This window comes from Chiroxiphia lanceolata, chromosome 7, assembly GCF_009829145.1.
Source record: "Chiroxiphia lanceolata isolate bChiLan1 chromosome 7, bChiLan1.pri, whole genome shotgun sequence".
NCBI lineage: Eukaryota > Metazoa > Chordata > Aves > Passeriformes > Pipridae > Chiroxiphia > Chiroxiphia lanceolata.
The window spans coordinates 17,664,905-17,687,052 of NC_045643.1; the positions used below are offsets into that span (position 1 = coordinate 17,664,905).

At 43.6% G+C, this 22,148-nt stretch overlaps 1 protein-coding gene across 2 annotated transcripts; it reads left to right on the top strand.

Moving 5' to 3' along the window:
* The first annotated feature begins 11,163 nt into the window (after positions 1–11,163).
* CHRNA1 (cholinergic receptor nicotinic alpha 1 subunit) lies at positions 11,164–20,383 on the top strand. Of its 2 annotated transcripts, none has more exons than XM_032693879.1 (9): positions 11,164–11,281; positions 13,116–13,261; positions 13,427–13,471; positions 13,919–14,028; positions 14,271–14,466; positions 15,070–15,307; positions 16,435–16,658; positions 17,954–18,193; positions 20,107–20,383. In XM_032693879.1, exons 1-9 carry the CDS (start codon positions 11,221–11,223, stop codon positions 20,236–20,238), a joined length of 1,392 nt encoding a protein of 463 aa, XP_032549770.1. In that variant the 5' UTR covers positions 11,164–11,220; the 3' UTR covers positions 20,239–20,383. The 2 variants fall into 2 exon arrangements, with proteins under 2 accessions (XP_032549770.1, XP_032549771.1); XM_032693880.1 differs by having other exon boundaries at positions 11,181–11,285.
* Positions 20,384–22,148: the final 1,765 nt, after the last annotated feature.

A 22,148-nucleotide genomic window follows, 5' to 3' on the forward strand; every position in this document is an offset into this window, starting at 1 on the left:
TGGGGGAGGGGGGTGTAACCAAACCAAACACCAAAGCAAGCAAACGGTCCACAGCCCCCCACACCCAAAGTAAACAAAAACACCCACCAAAAACCCAGCTCAAGAAGCGTAACTTCTCCTCGAAGCCTGTACATTCCTGCCCTAATGAGCGGTAGGTGCAGGAGCTCAGAGATCAGGCAGCCAGTCCCTGCTGTGATTAGCACACTTCAGAATGTGAGACTCAGGGAAAATGGACTGTGAAGGAAACTGCATCCCAAGTAATGATAAAGCTTCAGAATGTGTTTGACACCAAATAATCTCAGTATTCAACTAATGAAGGCTGGCACTGTTTGCTAACCACCCTGCTCACCCCACGTGGAACAGAACTGCCCCCACAGAGTGCACATCTCTTGGGTTCAAGTATATGAGTCATGCTGTGTTAGGGGCAGGAATGTGGAATTGAGGACCCCAACAATCAATGACTTGGAATCACAGGAATCAATATCCAGTGACTATTTTTTTATTCTCATGAAGTGTGGAGGCAAAGCCTCCATTTTAATCTTGTTTTTGTTACCATTGGAATGAAACTGATCTTTCCTGATGGGTAATCATTAAAACAGGTAGTACAGAAATAAATGTTGTCTTTGCAGTGAATTTGATACTTCTTTTTGCTAATCAGGAAGATATTTCCCATGGGCACATAGGCAATTACATGATTTAAGTTTCATTTATTCAATTTTTTAATTAAACATGGAAATCTGGTATTTTTACTATTTGTATTAGTTAAGTGACAATACAACAAATAATCTAGGTCATAAGAAGCAAAGGCTATCACTAAGTTGATTTGTTCTCTGAAGGAATTTATTTCCATGATAAATATGTGTTGTCTCCAATGCCAAGGGATAGATGTGGGCAGCTCAGGGCGAGGCTGGACGGAGGAACCAACTCACTGGCAACATCTTATCACAGGGCAGTTGGCTCAGTGAAAAAGATGAGAAAGTAGGGATTAAATTGTGGCAAGCTTCTTCCTTGGACTTCTAAGGAAGAAATGAAGAGCACTGGCAAGACACATGAGTTGGCAGTAGTCAAGGAATTTGCACAGACCATGAGGGAAAGCAAGTCTCAACAAGGATAAAGAAAGGCAAAATTAGTAAAAATTATGGAGGCAGTGAGTAAGTGTTAAAATGTATGTCTAAAAAAATTAAATATCAGAAACATTGGAGGGGGAAAGCTATATTGGACATTGTTTGGGGACATAATTAGGAGCTTTAGGATAAAAAGGGGGAAAAGGGAAGAAATTTTGCAGCAATTTCAGGAAAATATCCCAGCACTGAATTAATCCAGTGGTTCAGCACAAGGTTGACTGGGCCAGGCCTCTGCAACTCTATGCAAAAGATGTCCCAGCTGGCAGCAGGCTGGCACGGAGTGCCTTGGTTCTGGGCTCCCTCCCTGTGAGCCCACAGAGTGCATGGCAGCCTGGCATGTAGCAGCACACCGGACCTGCTCTGCACGGCATGTGTGCCCCATGGACCTGGTCTGGGTGCAGGGCTCCTTTCCTGGATGGGGCCACATCTGCCTCCAGCTCCCCACTGGAGGGATGTGTCACTGTCTCCATTTCAGACTGCAGAGCAGAGGGAAAATGCTGTGTGCTGAGGCTGTAGGAAGGGAACCTTTGGTGAGGCTTTAGGAGACCTCTGTGATGAGAGAAGCGAGCTGCCTTTTGAAACATGAACTTCTGTTAATGTCAGGTTAGGTGATAGGATGGAAAAGCCTGTTAATTATGATTTTATGCAATACCAAACTTATATACTTACTCTGTTCCTGACCTAATTTTTGCATGCTGATGAATGTTCTGCAATGTTTTTATTATAGCTATAATTATATCGCAATAAGGAGAAAAAAACATTTAGTGAACCTAGCAATCATGGGTTTCTTTTTTAGTCATGCAAAATTACTGCTTAGCAACTACACCTCAGCCCTAGAAAGCTTATGTAATGCATGAGGAGGAGAGTTAGGACATGTGTTCTGGTTTAAAGCGACTGCTGAGCAAACCATGTAAGGCAAGAGTACCTTCTGCTTTGGCCACTCCTGCTGGCAGGAGTGTGCCTGACAGTGGGGCATGAGAAGTTGGTTGAGGGGCTTGGTATTGTACCTCCAGCAAACCTCCCCAGGATGTCCTCTCTGCAGCACTGGGCTGACTGTCACTGTGAGCTCTGCCTCCAGCTGTGAGCTGAATCCCAGGACCCTAGACTGATGTGCTGAGAGGAGGAAGCCTTATGTATGCATTGAGGGGTCCAACTCTCCTTCAGTTCTTAGCACACTCTTCATCTGCCTTGGTCGTGGACATTTGGGGTTATATATATATATTTGGAGAACACTCCTTGCATAAACTGATTGTCTCTCTCCATGATGTGAGTCACACCACAGAGATACTCTTCTTGATGTTGCCTTCTATATTTCAGTTTGGACAGCACGGTTCAATTAAATTATCTGATATCTGTTGCTGGTTTCATGGTCAGAATAGCATTTTTATTTCTTTGATCTCTCCTAAGAGTGGTGTCAGTAAGCTGCTAAAAGAACTTGGTTAAAAGCTTTTAGTTAGGTGTCCTCTCCTATTGTACACGTATTCTGTCTCAAGGACATATGTAGCTCCTTACATTACTCAGGTCTTTATCAGTACTCTGCCTTGGTGGATTGGAGCAAATGGTTCTTAGGCCTCTGGGAGCCTTTGATTAATGTATTTCCTGAGGCAATTAGGCATTGTTTTGAAAAATACATTTGGCAGCCAACCAGGATTTATTTTCAAGCACTGTGTTGCCTGTAATTTTTGTTTCTTCCTATCAAGCCTAGAGATTGAATGCTAAGCTTCTTCTCTTTGCCTCTTTTTTTTTTTTTAGTCTTATTACTAACTGTGTCACTAATGCAAATAGGATTGTCTAAACTATTAAAATTACTCATTTTGTAGATTAATATTCTTAAAGTGGTGTATCCTAAAGCTTGCTTGAAGGATCACTCACTAAACTCAAAAGAACTCATGTTTTCCAGCATTGTGATGCTGGACATACGCTGTTTGTACCATACAACACCTCTCACATGACATCTTCCACTAAACTGCTGTACACTGAGATTGCTGTAAGGTGAGTTGTCCTGCACCATGGTGGTGGTGTCTAAGATACCTCACAAAAAGAGAGGTTCAAAGCCCAGCTGAGCATTTTTATTAAAAGTAGGCAGAGGCAAATAATGAAATACACATGAAGGGGGGGGCTGTTGCAAGGTGAGTTGCACTGACACTTGCAAATCACTTCCTCACAGAAAACTGTGAACTTCTCCTGGAAGTACTTCCCCAGTCCTCACATAATCTTGTCTTATGAAGAAAAAGTATAATTTCCAGTTTTGTTACAGTACAGCAGATACACTGGCTTTAAATTTTGTTAAAAACCCCCAAACCCCAATAGTCTATGTGCAGCAATCCAGATGCTCACTCTTCTTAATAATTTCAAATATGGTACAATGCTGAGTCCCTGCAGCTCCTTTGTGCCTTCTCATTGGAGGAAGAGTTCTGGCCTGCCCATGGCTTACTTTGAAGTTCTCTCTCTGTACCATAAAGGGTTGGTCTGAAGTTACAGCAAAGAAGTGGCTTGTCATTGCCTGGTGAGGATATTGGCAGCACAGGAGGCTAAAGAAAAAGCTGGAGGTACTGCCATGGAAAGTGTGGACTGGCTTGTTTCGTGATCTGTGTCCATCCTTGGTTTGGAAGTCTCTCCCAGCATCAGGAGGGATCTGACATTCTCCCTCTCTTGCACTGGTGGGAGAAAAAACCCCACTTATGTTCCCTTTTTCATCTGCCTTTTTCATCTGCGGCTCTGATGTCAGGGTTAGCCTCATTCCTAAGGCATTGTGTCAGTTTGCTAATAGTGTTAGTTAAGAATGAGGCTCTTGGTGCTGTCATAACATTCCTGGAGAGCCAGCAGTCAGTGAGCAGCCTTCCCAATACTCATTCCAGTACATCACCAGTGACCTACAATTGCAGGGGCCACAGAAAGAGAAGAAAGGAAAGATATTGTAAAGATTTCAGAATTGATTATATAAAGTAGCCACAAAAACTGACCCCGGAAAATAGTCATATGGAATATTTTCTTCTTAATGAAGACAGTATGGTTGGGCTGGATGTTGTAATGGAATAATGTGTATCACATGGACACTGCTAAGCTGCTCACACCACGAAGCCACTTGCCGTGCTGCTCTGTAAGCTTTTATGTGTGAACACAGACTGTGTGCAAACTCCAGGGCTGTGTGACAAGTCAGCATAGATGTGCCTTTTGTCTGCTAGGAGGATGAATTTCACAATTAGGCTAATCTGGAGACCAGGCTTTGTTAAGAATCGTTAAACTGGAACTCTCTGTTCCAATGCCAGTTTCTCTTAAGCGGCTGTTCCTCTGGCTCCTGCATGGCTTGGGTTACACTCACATTGCTCCCCTCGCTGTGCTGTGTGTTTACCAAGATATTTCCCAAACTGCCCTGAGTGTGGTGTTTTGAATTCATGCCAAATCCCAAATATCGGTGAACAGGGAAACCTGGAATTTGGCTTCATGTGCAATTCCAAGTACAAAGTCCTGGGGCTGTCAGAGGGGTGGGAATCAGCCCCTGACTCTTGCCCGGCGTGCAGTCCCACCCACATGTACCTCACCACTGCCAGCCCCCACCCCTCCTGCAGCGACCCAGTTATCACTTGGAAGGTGTTTCTGGAGTTTAGAGTATATATTTTTTTCTGTTTTATCAGTTATAAACACAAACTTGTAAGTTCCCTATTGTCCAACACAAGAGGAACATGGTAAAGATCTTACAGGCTGCCAAGAAGGCAAAATAAACTTTGTATGACAGGTGAGAGCTACACACCAGAAGTCAGTATTTTCCACTAATTACCAAGAAAATGCTGTGTATGCTGGCAAATATCCCAGTGTAAGCAATAAAAGTGAGTATTTGCCGTGAGGTCAGTCCTGGGTAAAGCACACATCAACATATCCAAGTGTGTCATGCACAGGAATAGAAATCTGTCCCTGGGAGCTAATGGACAGCACGGTTAGAGGGTGGTGCTTCCTGCTTTAAAATGCTGTGATGGCTCAGGTAGCACAGTGAGGTAGATGTCAACTTTCTAAAAGCAAACACTGCAGCCCCAGGTGAGAGGGTTGCATCACAGAGATCTGTGTTAAGTGTTTTCTGGGATCAGTGAGGGCTTATGGAGGGGAAGCACTATGTGTGAAGGGAGAGCGCTCTGCCACTCAACCTACTAGCAGAATTAAAAATAAACTTGTTTCTATGTGTTTATCCAGATAATACTGGCAATGACAGAACCTGCACCTCAAAGCTAGATGTCATGGGATTCTCGCAGGGTTACAGAGGTGTTTTCAGGATCACAAAAGTTTATCCTAGTTGCACTTACTGCAGGTGTGATGTGGGGTGGTTTAGCATGTCTGCCTCTCACCACAGTGCAGGCACCCCAGGGGGAGCAGATGACATCCAGATGGATGTTTGTGCTCTCATCCTGTAGCTGGGGTTATGTGGGGAATGTGCTGTGGGGTGCTCCATGTTACAGGAGTTAATTGCCTTTATTTTGGAGTGATGACATTGCGAAAGGGTTGTAGTCAATTATATCCTTGTGGGCCAGCAATCATAGAACAGTCTGTGTCAGTTAATCCATGCAGCAGTTTTTAAGCATTAAAACATACTTCCCACATTGCCAGCTCTTCTTTCCACTGACTGTTTAGTGGAGCACCCCTCAAAATGTCTTCAGGAAAACTCTGAGCTGTGTAATACTGGCTAAAACATGTCAGACCTCATGGGAGCTGAACAAGCAGCTTGCTTTCATGTAAAGCTGAACTTGAACAGTCTGCCTTGCAGTTACTCCAGTGGAGAATCATCTGCCTTTAGGAACAGATAGGTGTATTTGAGCAGATAAATGTTAGCATCCAGAGAAATATTTCAGGCTAAATGCTGCCTGTGGTCCCACTCATGAAAGCCACTGTATGAAACGCGGAAGGGATATGATACATGCATTTCCAGAAGCCAGGCAATGCCAGGCTCCACTTACTCTGCTGGTAGTAACTCCACTATATACTTACAAATAGCATCAGAATGTGCACCCAAAAGATATAATATGATGATATAATGCCACCTCCAGAGGCAGACACTGCCAGGATAACATAGCACTCAGATGCCTAAGAGTCATTTATACACTGCCTTGGATGTCTCCACTGTCAGGATGTGGCAGAGCTGGCAGTGGCCACCTAGTTCCCAATTTTGACATACAGATATCTTCTCTGCCTAGTTTTACTATCAGCTGCCAGACTTTTGTGCTTTGTGGAGTTTTCTGCATCTGCAGAGAGAATTCATGGCTGGTGATAGCAGAGGAAGTTCAGAACAGGTAGCATTAATGATCTGTGCCAGGCTAAGTACATTTTTCAGCTTGAGCTGCTGAAAAAGGGTAGAGCCTTTAATAAATATAGGTGCCACCTACCTGCATCTGAGAATGAATGAGATTTTCCTGACCACAGAAGCAGAGTATCTCAGGAGTCCTGCTGTGCAGGAAAGTCTACCAGAGGAGATGGACCAGCAAAGCTGTTCCTCTGCTGTCCCCACCACTCTAGCATGGTTCATTCAAGCTGCTATGCTGACAGAGTGGCCCACAGGAGCAGGGCAGAGCAAACCTCACAGCTAATGGACTTGTCCTCTTTTGTTGTCTTGTTTGGCTTTCCAGTATGACCCACCAAGATCCCAGAGACAAACCTTTTAATCAGATTGGGGCCCTAGAAGCAATTGTGTCAGGGATGACAGCTGGGGTTGAATACGCCACTGCTCTTTTCAGCAACTTTATTCAGCTCCAGGACTGGTTTCCTGGAGTGTCCATAACAGAAAGGCCATGTGAAGCTCTAGCCTGCTTACCAATTCCTTGGACATTTTGTGACTGCTCAGCTTGTGTCTGTCTGTCACCTCTCCTGATTGTGTTTACAGTTATTTCTGTCTCCATTCTCACTGCTGCACCTGCTTTGCCCAAAATGGTTAAATGAGTCTCTGTTGCCAGTGTCATTTTTGTCTGAGAAGCATGACCATGAGGGCTGGCATAGGGAGCAGTGTTTCTTCTCACCTGCAATAAGTTAGCAGTTGTGCAACTGATCTAACTATGTCTTTCGTGATCGTGGTTTCTCTGTCTGACTGCCGACCTCTTCCTTGTTCTTTCTTTCCAGACTCAGGTTCTTTTTTTTCAGAAGCATCCTTCAGATTAGATGTGTGCACCGTGTCTACGCTGTAACTTGCAATCTCTGTAACTGCACAGGTTAAGGCCAATGCTTTTGAGCAAGTTTTTGGTATTTTCAATTCCTTTGGTGGTGTAGAAGGAAACAAACAAAATATATGCTGAAACCAAATTTGCTACAAATATCCATGGGGATAAAATATATTTGTGAGTTCGTGGAGGTGTGTCTAGGTATGGAAAACTGTAACTTTGAATTTCTTGATTTGAGGAATTTAATCCTAATTATCAGTACCTACTGATGTGTATATTAATGCTCAGCATATTCTTATGGGCACTGGAATGAACGGAGAAGTGCAGTCCTTCAGCATCTCAAGACTGTCGCTAATTCCTCGAATGAATTTCTTCTAGAAACTATGTCCTCCCGCTGTTTTCTCTTGCCAGGGACTGTTTGAGGTGGCTCTCCCGAAGGCCGCCGTGTGCCCGCTCATCCCCTCAGCCAGCTGTTGCCATCTGGCGGCCATCGAGCCGAGCCGCCGGGCTCCTGCGAGGGCTTCCAGAGGGGAATGTGTGCCAATGATGACTGTAACCAGGGGCAGTCTGGGAACATGGCAAACTCACAGATACTTGTCTAACCATCTGCCTTCTCTTGTCCAGTGCTGCCATAATTTACTGTCACCAACAAGTGCCGTTTTTCTGATACAAAAATATATTAAAAAAGGTATATACTGCACTGGAAAGCTAACTCCACTAAATGAACAGTGCTGTTATTTTTCAGCTTTTGTTCCTTTAATTTCCCTGATGTACTATCTAATCTCTCTCTGTTCTTTTTACTGCTTTTGCTTCTGCTTCACATCACCCCCACCCTCCCACAGGCCGTGTCGTCCGCCTATCTGTTGGAGCCTCTGGCACTGGCTCTCTTCTATCGGGCATTGCCTTTATGCATACAATCCCTTGACCAAAATTTCAGTTAAAATCTTGTATTCCTCACTCTGTCAAAAGCATTAGGGTATTCTGCTCGCTTGCACTGTGTCTGTACGATACTGCCCTGCCAAAGAGACCTACCTGTAGGAGCACTTGTTCAGGACCGACTTCCTCTGGGCAGGAGCAGCCTTGCAGCATTTGTTCCTTGTACATGGATGGAAGGAACAATGCCCTAAATTCAGCAAGCAGTGAGTTCTATTGCTTTCCAATCAATCTGAACAAGGTTGGTCTGCTGTTAGCATGGTGGGTAGTGGGTTTGTCTGAGAGCTGGTAAGGGGGCTCAAAAAAACAAGCCAGAAAGCATGGAGTCAAGATAGACATAAAAAGGGGGGGGTTGTGTGGGAATAAAACGTTTGTCAAAAAATTCTCTGAATACTCTGAAGGCAAAAAAACCTCCCATCCTAGCAATGGATCAAATTCAGGCACTCAGTGTAGCTTGTTCCCTCCCCTTGCTTTTTCACCTCGGTCATATGGGTCACATTCCCCCATTAACAACAAACAGCATTGACTTCTCTGTCCGTATTTAACCACAGTAGGTCAGGTTGCCTTGTTTTTTTGGGAGGGAAAAGGCCTCGTGCCTCTGCCAGGAAACATTCCTTGCAGCCAGGCTGCTGCTCCCTAAAGGCCTTCCCCAAATACCTGCTTCTTCCTCTTCCAGCACAAGCTCTGACTTCCAGACAGTGAGGGGTGCCTGGCTCCCAGGGGTGCCTGGGAGTGCTCAGCTCAGCTGCGCAAGAAATAACCCCTTGCTAAAGCCGCAGATTTTTTAGGACCCCTACAAACTCTGCACCCTGCTGACTCCAAGAGCTAGACCTTTTCGGGGGGAGGGGGACAGAAACTTATGTAACCCAAGAGCTATAATTTGCCAGAGTGTGGTAACACTCTTCTCCATCTGTTTCAAAGTGAACCTGCCAGCCCTGCCTGGGGTGGGCAGGAATGCTTTGAAAGACCCCGAACGGATCCGGAGGGCCATGGTCAGCATTCCAGCAATGCCTCCATGCAATTTTATCTTTGCTATTCACGGCAGCTGCCTGGCCTGGGATAAAGGCTGGAAGCAGTCAGACGCTGGTTTGAAATAAGATAGCTGCAACAATGGGAGCTGCTGTCTGGGAATTAGCTAGGAAGAAGGCCAGAGTTATGTAGATGGAGAGTTTTTACTGGAGGATAAATGTAAATGCAGAGGCTGAATGCTGATTTAGTGGAGGTGAGTGGGTGAGGGAGACTGATTAAAAATAATAATAATAATAATAATAAAGGCATCCAGCGTGAAACACCAAACCAACTGGCAGCCAGCACAAAGGCTACCCAGCAGAAATAGAAAATGCATCTGGCGTCACCCAGAGGCAAAGCTAAGAAAGGTTTTTGCTGGCAATGTTTTCTGGAAAAGGGAATTTGGTACAGTGTTTAAGAGTGGTTGTGGTAGGCGATCCAGTGCCATGTCCTGTCTTTACATGATAGGTGCCTAGGGAAAACACAAGAACAGCATAAGCATTAGGCAATATATCCCCAGGGCACTACTGCAGCCACCTGGGACTTCTGATTCTGGGACTTCTGTGACAGACTTCTTAGGACTGGGGGGTGTACTTAATAGTATGAAATTAATTTATCAAACTATTTTTTCTGAATACAGACAAACCTCTGACAACCAGACACTCCTGTGGCACCACACTCCACTGCAGCCATGCTGTGTGAAGGAGAGTCTTGGTTAAGCCTGACAACTCTAAGTTTCCCTCAATGCCCTCTACTTTTTTGCCTGGGGACAGCTAGTGAATCCGAATCTGCCTTCTCCAGACCATTTGGTATTTTACAGACTCTACTAAAGCTCTCTCTCTGGCTTCTCTTTCAGGCTGCTGGTTCATACTATCTGTTCCAGGTACAGAAGCCAGTTTGTACTGTGGATGTTGTCACTTTCTCCTGGGTCTTTTCCAAGTCTTTTAAAACCAGAGGACTGGAACTGCAAAGAACACTCAGGTCATCATGGATTTTCAGCATCATTCATATTTGCTTCATCTTCTTTCCTAGGAACTGCTGGACACTTCACAGGACTATCTCTCTCAAGATTTTGTTCCTGAGTGATATTGGTGAGCTCAGAGTAGACAGACATATATATATGAGATAGATAGATAGATAGACAGACGATTCTTCGTAGTTTCTTATTTTTTTTGTTAGCCTGAATAACTGATTGTTATTACCAAACACACCGCTTTTCACTGCTTTTCCAGGTGATTTATGGCAATAAAGAGCAAGCACTTGAATGCCCTACAGGAATCCACTGGATCTGCCTGCTGTCAAAACCACCAGCCGTGTTCCTACCATTTGACTTTATGAGTTCAGTAAGTATATGGATGGTGGGGTGGGGAGAGAGGGTGTCCCTCTTGCTTCAGGTTACTAAGGTTAGTTAACAGCTTTTAAGGTGGGGACTCTACTAGGTACCTTCTGAAAATTCCAGTAGATTCAAGGAGATGGATCTCTCTTCAATGTATTTGTTCACTTCTTCGAAGATTTCCCATCTGTCTGTAAGGCCAAGTGAGCAGCCTCATCCCAGCATGTCATCTATATGCTGTTGAGGGTGTATCAGAAATAAATGACTGTGATCTGTTTTCTCTCAAAGAAACAAAATCCTAAATCTGGTAAGTTGCTCTGTTCAAAAGGGTGACACACAACTTTGGGTCTTCAGCTCAGAAAGTTTCTGAGGTCTCACTAAGATGTTCAGTTACTTACAGATAATTCTTTCTTAGCTTCATTTGTGGATTTATTTGTTTATTAAGTCACAGATCACACTGCCACTTAGAAAAAATGACCTTTTGTAAACTGCAGAAGATATTTGACTGGTGAAACACACTGTGCTCCCATTTCCAACCCGGTGGTGCAGTGGCCCTCAGCTGTCATTCCCAAAACAGGTGCTGTAAATCAATACCCTGGTAGTTATATTTTGGCAGCACCCTGGCAGGAGGCAGCACAGCCCTCCTCTGAACAGACCTTAAAGGTGCTTTGTGTGTGCCTTCATCTGTATGACTGCAGCAAGAGGGAGCTGGGATGATGAAGGCCCATCACATACTCCTCCTCATCTCTGCAGGTAAAGGTGTTCCAGCCTTGAAAGGGGTCATCTCCTTCCTGAATGTGTGGGACCAGGGCTTTGCATATACATCAGAACGAGTGAATATGTGTTCTGGGAGCAGCCTGTCCTACTGATAAAGTTTTATGAACACACTAAATAATTTAAAGGAGAGCTTTGGAGTGCATTAGCAGTTCAGATATTTGTAATTTCAGGCACCAGATATTTCAAATTGAGATTCTAGGTTTAATTGTTTTTCTGGTTTTGCATTTAATTGCTCCAATCTACCCTAGTGCTACATGTATTTCAAAATATATGAAAGGATCTATTTAGCACAGCTTGGAATATAAAAAGTTTTTACAAGAAATTTCATTATGTTGTGGAATGACTGATAAAGAGGTTGAATTGATTTGCAGCTGCATGTGTTGTACCGAGATAATTCTTTTTAAACTGTCTCTTAAAAGAATAACTACTTTGTGATCCTAAAAATTTTTTACTGAATTCAAGCAGTATACTAAATTCCTACCGAGGCACACCAGAAGGGGGCAATTTTAATCGGATTAATGAAGCATAGCAAAGAGTTTGAATTAGATGTGATGTTGTGATCATAACTTAAAAATTGAAAGATGACTCTTGCCACCATAGCCCAGCCTTTCTGGCAGGGGAAAAAAGCAGTGCCTGTCTGTGACAGGCTTTTCTCATTGGCATCCAAGTATTTTAATATAATCTTATGGCAGGACAAGGCCAAGACAGAATCCTTGGAAATCTCAGCTATATAAAAGCTGATGAAAAATCAGTTAGGAAACAAGGGGAAATCTTGGCTTAGGTTGGAGTCAGCGCCAAAACTCTTATTGACTTCAATGGTCCAGGATTCAACTGAGAGGGGGAGGCAAGGGTGGGATCTGCCAGAAATGCTTGCAGCAAGGATCAACTGTTCTGTTCCCTCTCACTATGTTTAGGAGGGGATACATACAAAAACATCCCCAAGCAGCCCTTCCGTTTGCTTTACTCCCCTGTAACAGTGAAGCAGCTACAAGCTGAGCACATCATGTACCTGCGTGTTCTGCCACAGGGTCTCTCGAAATGAGGTCCATCTGTTTTTCTGTGCCCTTGCTCCTTGGGAGGGCAGTGCCATGCACAGATACTATGAGGGTTCCACTGGAACAGAACTGCTCCCTGCCATTTTCACTTGTGACGTTTTTCCTACAAGGGCTCTTTGACACAGCACTGCCAAGTCACACTGAGCAGCCTGTGGGCAGAGCTGTCTACAGATAGGTTGAGACCTCCCGTGAAGAGAGAGAAATAGAGCCCACACCACCTGCACAACCTGAGCAACTCCCACCAGGAGTTCTGCTCAGATTGCAGATGCAAGGAGTCTGGGTGGTGATTTCATCTCAACGACTGATGTGTTGGCCCTCTCCTTTAATGTTACTGTCACAGGCAAGTCTGTGGAATTGAAGGTGGAGAAGACAACATTAGAAATCCCTGATATTGTGCATTCTCTCTGCTTAACTGTCCACAATTATTGCATGTCAGCACAGTTGCAGGCTGGAAAATCCCGGAGGAGATTTCTAATGCTCAGTTTGATGTCCACAATCCTGGCTATTTGGTTTTGTTCATCTCCTGGTTGGAGACTGTTGTTGCCTCCAACCCCTAAGCTGTACCCAAATCAGATAGGCAGTTACCCCCACTGATGGCATTTACAGTGCACGTAGTGCATGTCTGAAACGAGGAGTCCCCCACAGCAGCAGCTTGGTGTTGTCAGTATTTCCTTCATGCCCACCTCAGACTGACGGTGCCGTAGCCTGTTCCCTGCCCCGTCTCACTGGTGCCACCCCTGCTGTTCTGCAGCTGGGCTGGCCCTGTGCTACGAACACGAGACTCGCCTTGTTGAGGACTTGTTCAGGGACTACAACAAGGTGGTGCGCCCAGTCGAGGACCATCGGGACGCCGTCGTCGTCACCGTCGGGCTGCAGCTCATCCAGCTGATTAGCGTGGTACGGTATGAACGTGTGGTACATGTTGATCAGCTGGCTTACGTGACAGTGCCAAACAGTTGGTTTTCTTTCTAAGGAAACAATGTTTCTCCTTTAATTCTGTTTGCTGTTACTGCCTTCTTTTTTTTTATTATTTTCTTCCTTCTTTTCTTTCTTTTTTTTAAGGATGAAGTAAATCAGATTGTGACAACCAATGTACGCCTGAAACAGGTAACTCTAAATATTCTCAACCATTTAATCTAATTCAAATAAACACACTGGACACAGCCAGGAATTAATTACTCTGCCATACTTTCAGAGGCAATTTGGACAGGTTGGGTCAGCTAGCAAAGCATTTCTTCTTTCTAGGGTCTCAATAATAAAATGCTCTAGACACTAAGAGTCTTAAGAAAAACGTTTTGCACTGTATTTCAAATAATAGACTTCTAATATATTTATCTTTTGTATTATTTACTTTTTGGGTTTTTGGGGGTTTTTAAATAAGTTTCTTAAACCAAAATTTAAATTAATGAAAAAATGAGCTGGGGCTCCCACTCCCATATATTTATACTTACCTGCATATCCTGAAGCAAGAGAGGTGTTGTTTCTAGGAAGTACTAAAACTATCCCCAGAAGTGCTAGAAGAGGTTTTCAGGGACTGAAATCTTCCCTCTTTAGCAATGGACAGATGTCAACCTCAAGTGGAATCCAGACGACTATGGTGGTGTGAAAAAAATCCGCATCCCTTCGGATGATATCTGGCGGCCAGACCTTGTACTTTACAACAAGTAAGGAGTGCCAGCTGCCTGGGGAAGAAGGGTGGGAGAGGGAGCTCTGCTCCATGGCACCACTTCGGTGGGGCAGTTTTCCCATAACATCTGATCCAGTGGGTAGTATTTCTCAGAGCAAGCTTCTCCAGGAGAAGGGACAATGGCACTGGGGGACCAGCTGACCCACAGGCAGAAATCCTTTTGTGACCATGTCAATTATTCTGCCCACATTGCTGTTAATGTCCTTGTTCCTTTTGCAGCGCAGATGGTGATTTTGCCATTGTAAAATACACCAAAGTCCTTCTGGAGCACACAGGTCTGATCACCTGGACACCACCAGCTATTTTTAAGAGTTACTGCGAAATTATAGTCACGCACTTCCCATTTGACGAGCAGAACTGCAGTATGAAGTTGGGAACTTGGACGTATGATGGGACAATGGTTGTTATTAACCCGGTAAGCAAGGAGTTTGCAATTGGGAAAAGCAGTAAAGACCTGAGTATGTTTTTAGGGAAATCTCAGATTTAGAATGGAATATGAACTCGTTTTGACTGGAAAAACAAGCAGGCACTACCTGTAAAATAGAAAAGCCCTTTTTGTAGATCCAGGACAATATTTCCTGTTTTGGCTTCTAAAATTCTGGACGCGTATAATTCCTGGGCCCTAACAGCCTCCTACCTGTCTGTCCTCCGTCAGCTTCGCACTGCTCCTTATGGTGCTGCCTGTCCTGCCTCTGTTTGTTTCCTTGAGTTTTTTGGGGGGCTGCATTTTCTCCGCTCATGACTTTCCATTGCCAAGGACTCTTTCCCTGGCCCCTCAAGTACACCTCCTATTTGTAATACTTATTCAGTCTACTATCCCTAACTGTAAAATATTGAGTTGAATGCTGTGTAGAGGCTGATATTCTAAGGCAAAATAACACAGACAAGAGTGGTTTGCTCACAAAAAATGATGAAGTGCCTGAGTTATTTGGAATCCTGTTCCTGAGCCAAATGTGCCAAGTTTTGATTTGGTTCAAAACATCTGGTATTAAGAATTTGTTTGGGATTTTGCTGCCAGGAGAGTGATCGTCCAGATCTGAGTAACTTCATGGAGAGTGGGGAGTGGGTGATGAAGGATTACCGTGGCTGGAAGCACTGGGTTTACTATGCTTGCTGTCCTGATACCCCTTACCTGGACATCACCTACCACTTCCTCATGCAACGCCTGCCTCTCTACTTCATCGTGAATGTCATCATCCCCTGCCTGCTCTTCTCCTTTTTAACAGGGTTAGTTTTTTACCTACCCACAGATTCAGGTACGTAAATTTATTCATTCTACTGCCATAGAAATTGCTCTTCTAACAAGTTCCTGAGAAATTCATAGTATTTGAAATCACTAGCCAACCTCAAGGCCAGTGCACACAAAAACTGGACATTTCCACTGAAAGAAATGGCTCTAAATATTCTGCAAAGAAAGGATAAGTGCCAAAAGCTGAAACTATTCATAGAAATAATTTGAGGTGCTTTCTCTCAGAAATTGCTGATTAACTATCCAGTTAACTTCTACAAACCAAAGATTTAGCTGGTTAATTTTTATGTTTTGCCATAGATAGGTAGTCAGGGTGTTAGTACATCATGCAGTAAGTGAGCACATGAGGGTGACTGAGGTCCTTCTGCATCGAGTTAGAGCAGAGAGCTTGTTATCTTCTCACACACATTACCTTGTCTGACACAGAGAGTAATCCTGGCCTATTCTGGCCTCCTTTGTCACTGCTGAGCATCTTGTGCTCCCTGCAACCATTTCCTCTGCTTCATTCCTTTTGCCTTTTGTCAGCTTTTCACAGCGCTTGATTTTAGTAAGTCCTTTCTTATGAAAAAATTGATTTTTTTTTTTTCAGTGGAATACTTTCTAGAAAGTTGAACTGGATAAAAAAATGTGTGAATAATGTTTTATGGCTCATTTTTGACACCCTACATACATACTGGGAGATCTCAAACAGCAACTGACCTCTGGTGTCATATGTAATTTTTTGTCTGCTCTCTCAGCCCAGAGCCAGAGAGCAATGCAAGCAAACTCCCAGGAGGCTGTGGAGCAAGTGCTAATTAGGTGCATATACTGCATTGTTGGAAATACACAGCCCTGGCAAGTAATGAAATGCTCTTGGCAAGTAAACTTTCCATATCTCTCACCCACACTTCAGCCCAGCCCTACCTGGTAATTCCCACCTTTGTCCTGGAGTTGATGCTCTGTTAGGCTCTCAGGTTTGTCCAGCCTAGTTACTGTTTCGGATGCCAGCAGAGACCATAGCACTCCAAATGCACACCTGTATTTTTGTGAACAGCTATCATCCACATCCTGGATCTTAAATAAATACTTTCTGTACCGCATGATAGGAGCAGCAAAGGTATTATCTTTTTTTTGTTTGTTTTGTTTTCATGGCAGGTGAGAAAATGACTCTCAGCATCTCTGTCCTGCTGTCTTTGACTGTGTTCCTTCTGGTCATTGTGGAGTTGATCCCTTCCACCTCCAGTGCAGTGCCTCTGATAGGCAAATACATGTTGTTTACAATGGTGTTTGTCATCGCTTCAATCATCATCACGGTCATTGTCATCAACACCCACCACCGCTCCCCAAGCACTCACACCATGCCACACTGGGTCAGGAAGGTAAGCTCTATGGCTTTGCATGTTTGCTGGTTTCCACTGAACGCTCCATATATTATTGGCAGGCTTTCTAATAAAAGTCAACAAGAATTGGGGAAGTAAATGCATCATGTTAAATGTCTCTAGGCACAAGAGCCGGTGTTTACTACTTAGCTGTGCATAAAGTCAGCAAGACTACTAAAGTGCTCCCGTAAGTAACACAATTGTCCCCTGGGGTAGAGTCTTGCAGGGAACAGATAAGACAAAACATGAGCAGCTGAAGGTACAGGGAAAAGAAAATGTCCATCTGGACTCATATTACATTTCCTGGTCTAATTCTCCGTTTGACTGCAAGGCACTGCTGCCTGCCAGTGGCCAAGTCCCTGGCCTGCGTGAGTGCAGAGCACAAAGGCCATTAGGAATACCTGAGTTCAGCATCCTGTTTTGCAAAAGACAGTTTAGCAAAAGCTAAACAATCTTCTCTGTACTTTTCCAGTATATAGCTGCTCTGCAGCCCTTGGGAAGATCCTTGCACAGGAGTCTAAATGGTAACCACAAGATGCAGAAAAAATTGGTTGTCTGTCATTACAAGTTCTTTTCCAGGGAAACAGTACCAAAAATTATCTGATCCATTCAGTAATTCTTGCCCCTCTGAAGTCTGCCTGCGTTCATACTAAACCATGAAATGGAAGGAGATTGTTCTGTGTATCTCTAATTATATATAAGGCTACAGCTTATATCAGATCCTTTTGCAGACATATAATCCCTGCAGAAGTGAAATTTCAACAGGCAAACAGAGTATGTGCTTAACATTGCTCTGGCAGCAAGCCTCTGTCACTCCAAAGGAATTTATTGTAAGCCTTATATGCATGTATATCAAACATTTGTAATAGGAAAGTCAAATGTAAGTAGCCAAAAGAGGTTCTTTGTAGTCTATTCTTCAAGTCAGATTTGTAAGTAATATGTTTCAAATTAGATGAGATGAACAAAGCTCTGCCAGCTCATGCTAGCTGAGGGTCTGCTCCAGAGCATTGCTTCCCACTTCATGTGTGGATGTTGGGTGTATGGCAGGGGGAAATGTTTTAAAGAAATGGTGTGGCAGGCCTGTGGGTGACTCCCTCTGCCCCAGGGCAGGAGGCTGACAAAAGCCCCAGTGAAACTGAGGCGTGGGCTGTGACATACTCCAAGAGGGAATCTGTAGCAGATCCAGCACGGGAAGCAATCTGGGAGCGGAGAGACTTGTCTTTGTTCAGCACACAGCTGCATCTGTAACACAGCCCCACAGACCAGAAACTGTCATCTTCCCTCTTTCTTTTCAGATCTTTATTGACACAATCCCAAACGTCATGTTTTTCTCTACAATGAAACGACCATCCAGGGATAAACAAGACAGAAATATTTTTGCAGAAGATATTGATATTTCTGACATTTCTGGGAAGTCAGGCTCTGTGCCTGTCAACTTCTACTCCCCGCTTACCAAAAATCCAGATGTGAAAAATGCTATAGAGGGAATCAAATACATTGCGGAAACGATGAAATCGGACCAAGAAGCCAGTAATGTAAGGCATTTTTTGTGCATGATTCATTTCTAGCTTTCAAATTGCTACATCTTACTTTTTTGGCAAAATATCCCTGCCTTACAAAAACACTCCAAGCCCTGATTTGGCTTTAGCAGTGGACAGACTTCTCCCCTTGATGCAGTCAAAAAGGAGAGACAGACAATTGTCACAGATGGTAATTGAATATTGGCCCCCCAAAATAAGAGGAAGGAAAAAAAGTGTCAGTACTAAGGTTTTCTAAATGTGGTATGTGAAGCCATAGACATGGAGTGTCTGTGAGCAGGAAAGCAGTTTCAAGAACTGTAAGCAAGTTCCAAAACACATTCCTCCCGTCTCCCACTCGGGCATCTTCCCTCTGCGGTAAGCAAGATCCTATTGCTTTTGAAAAACCAGGAAGCAAGCCAAGCTCCAAAAGACTAGTAGTTTTATCTGAGAAGTGTTAAATGTAACTTAAAAATGATAATTCCAATTTTGAAAATGTTTTGTTTTATTCCTGACTGTTACAAGTAGTCCCTCCAAATGAAGCACGTCATGAGCTACTCTGATTACTGACTTTTTCCACATTGCAAGCCAAAGGAAGGATAAAAGCATATAGAGTCACACATGGCAGTGTTCCCCAGGAAAATCTAGTTCTGCCTCCTTCTAGCACATCTGACACAATTAACCCCTCATTTATTTCAGTTTTCACAGCTCACACAGCTTTTGCAGAGGTAATTCAGTCTTGGTACTTCACCCTTCTAAAGGGTCATAGTCCTTTCCTGTTGGGCTGCAGGCTAGCCTGAAGACAGGGAGAGTTCTCTGAGAAAATAATTTGGCCCATGCTGGTGAAAAGGAGGCACTTCCTTCCCATGGACAGGATTTACACCACAGTGTTTGTTCCTGTGACCAAATTCCTGGAGCATGTGGAATGACTCTGGCTGTAGTCTCATGTTCCCCATGACTCCTATGCCTCTCTGCAGATAAAGTGTTATTCTGAGCAGGGCTGGCGTGGCTTCAGCATCCCTTGGCTTCACTTTCTCCTAGGCTTACAAGGAGGATCTTCAGGTTACCGCCAAGTGCCCCCTTTGGAAGTGGAGCCCAGCTGCTTGTGTTGATATCACTTCCAGGGGGGTTCAAAAGTCAAGTTCCTCAAATGAACTGAAAGCTATGGCTTCTGAAGGCTGTTGCTTCATTGTATTCACTTATGAACCACCTCAAGCCAGTACTCATCATCAGTATCCTCTAGATAATTACAACAGCCTCTTTTACTTGTGGGACAACCAAGGCAAAAGTAGAAGGTGCTTTAGGCCAGCACGTGTCACTGCTTAAAGTAGAGTTACAGGGTGGAAATCCTGAGCCCTGCTGTACTTCATGCCTCACACTCCGCTCAGCCTTACCATTCTGGGTTCCCAGCAAAGGCATGCAGTGAAAAGGCAGTCACAGAGAAAGCGGTTCACAGTGTGCCACAACTGGAAGAAAGACTAAGGGAGCTACCAAGAAGGTTTTACAAGACCTCAGAGTATATACTAGGCATGGAAAGCAGGGATTAGAGTTAAATTAATGGAAATTGCCTAGATATCCCACGAGAAGTTAAACACAATGGAAAAACCGAAGTCAGTTGGGTCAAACTAAAGTTTTTGCTTTCAACAGAAACCATTGGCCTAAAAATTAAGCTTTTCAACATTTTTTAAAATTAAATTGATCAGTAAATTGCCAGGGTTTCTGGTCAGTTTAGTGTTGAAACTTCTATTTCGAGGTTGCTTAGGCTTTCTTAACCACTGACATGCTTTTGAAAAGAAAATTAGTATTTTTTGCATAACAATAATGGAATTTATAGAAGAGCCTTACCATTGTTCAAGATAGCACATTAAAAGAATGCCCATAATAAACATGGCTCTGCAGAGGTTTTACCATCTCCTTTGTTTCTTTCCCAGGCTGCAGAAGAATGGAAGTTTGTTGCGATGGTGCTTGATCATCTTCTCCTTGGCATATTTATGCTAGTTTGTTTTATAGGAACATTAGCTGTATTTGCTGGTCGACTTATTGAATTAAATCAGCAAGGATGAATGTGAGCTGGAAACTATTTGCTGCTCCGAACATCTGAAAGCATCATAACTATCAAAATCTGGGCAGCCTCTGAAAGTTTCACTGACAGGAATCAGTTCCTGCTGGGAAAGAGCAGGGACAATAAAACATAAGGCTCCATACTTAGCACTTTTGAGCTGCTGCTCAGTGGTATTTCATTGCCAAAAAGAAACACTTATATTACTGGTAAACTTGAATGGCTGTCAGCCAGGTTTTGATCCATTTTACCATTTATTAAAAATGTTAATGTATTAATAAGACTGTCTGACTTTGTAAGCAACAGATACAATTCCAGTGAAGTCAATAGCAGTGTAATAAGCTTTAGCTGAGCTGTAAATCTGTATCCAACTTTAGCATTCAAGCTGGTTTCAATATCTGCACTGTGGCTTTTGTATTGGCAGGGTCACAAATTACTCCTCTTATAACACTACATGTAACCATCAGAAATATCTTGAACTTCATGCTTAAACACTTGCTTTTCATGCACAAATCTGAACTGACTGACTCATACATGACTCTACCTGTAGAAACTCTTGCTGCAGCAAAGAGGAGAGACTTACTCCTTACTGTGGGAAGGATCCAACCTTTTCCTAGGATAATCTCCATATTAAACCTACTCTGCTCTTGGAAGGCTGTTTTCCACTCTTCATTTTGAGTGATGAGTAATGTGGGGGCACCTTCAAACTTGGGTGTGTTTGCCTTAACACAATTCTCTCTGTTTCCTGAAAACTATCCCCTGCCCTGCTGAAATAAATCGTGAGCATTAACGTCAGACACAGCATCACACAGATCAGTCCTCGGGAAGGTGTGGATCTTAGCTGTACTTATATACGACAAAAATGACAGGACACCTCTTCCGAGCAACACAAATAATTATCCAAACTTTATTCAAAAGTTGAGCAGCAGCTCACTCTGGTGGCTAAAGCAAAGTAGTGCTGCTTTTGGCCAAAGACAGCTGGGGTTAGTAAGCAAGAAGCCTCTGTGCATTTCAATAATACTGTGTGGCAATACTAGCAGTGCTGCCTATTTTCCTCAAAAATAAAGAAAGAGAGGTGGGGCAACTGCGACAAGTTACTCATCATTCCCAGCTGGTTATCCAAGCCAAGAGGACTACTTTGCTAACAGCTGTAAATAATTTGCTGTGAGTTTAATAAACTAATTTGTATTATATTAATGCTCTACAGGAATGTGTCATGCCTGCAGAGAACAGGCATTTGAAACACTGTAGGGAAAATTAGGCACTTGTGCAACACTCCCATCGTTGCGTAGTGTTTGCTGGAAAATATTTTGGAGAGATGCAGTCCTAAGAAAACAGTTTGTCTGAGGCAATTGATCACTTGTAGCACTCTGCTCAGCTCTTCTGGTTTAAAGCATGGTAATCTTTGCCTCCCTGGATGATCAGTAACCCTGTAAACGATTGCCAAAGATGTATGCTGGGTGAAATCTCTGCTGACAGAGGGAGTGTTCGCTGCAGCTCGGGTTATCTTCAGTGTGACTTCCCAGCTCTCAGCCCTCACGGGGAGTCACGTAGGTCCCTGCTCACGATGAGCTAAGCTGCAGCACAATAGTGCCTGGAATTTAATTTGGGAGCCTGTGAGTGGCACTAAAATTGAGAGAACAATCCTCTTAGAGCAGCATGTGGTTGAATTTTAGCATTAAAAATAAGCATCAAGTAATAAGATTCATGGTGAGCATCCACAGTACCTTTATTCAGCTTCCCCAAGTCAGATCTGGGTCTTGGCCTCCTGATTCCCCTTATGTGTGTGTCAGGGTGCGTGCATGCATACGTGTACCTGCCTGCTTGCTTCTCCAGCTCTCTTCATACACAGTTATCTACCAATGTTTTCATTCCTCTTCCTCAGAAAACATTTTCAAATTATTTATTCAAAAA

Coding starts and splice junctions, on each gene's coding strand:
- CHRNA1 (XM_032693879.1), top strand. CDS start 11,221: ATGACTGCAGCAAGAGGGAGCTGGGATGATGAAGGCCCATCACATACT. Junction 13,262..13,426: donor TCATCCAGCTGATTAGCGTG/GTACGGTATGAA, acceptor CTTTTTTTTAAG/GATGAAGTAAATCAGATTGT. Junction 16,659..17,953: donor TGCCACACTGGGTCAGGAAG/GTAAGCTCTATG, acceptor CTTTCTTTTCAG/ATCTTTATTGACACAATCCC.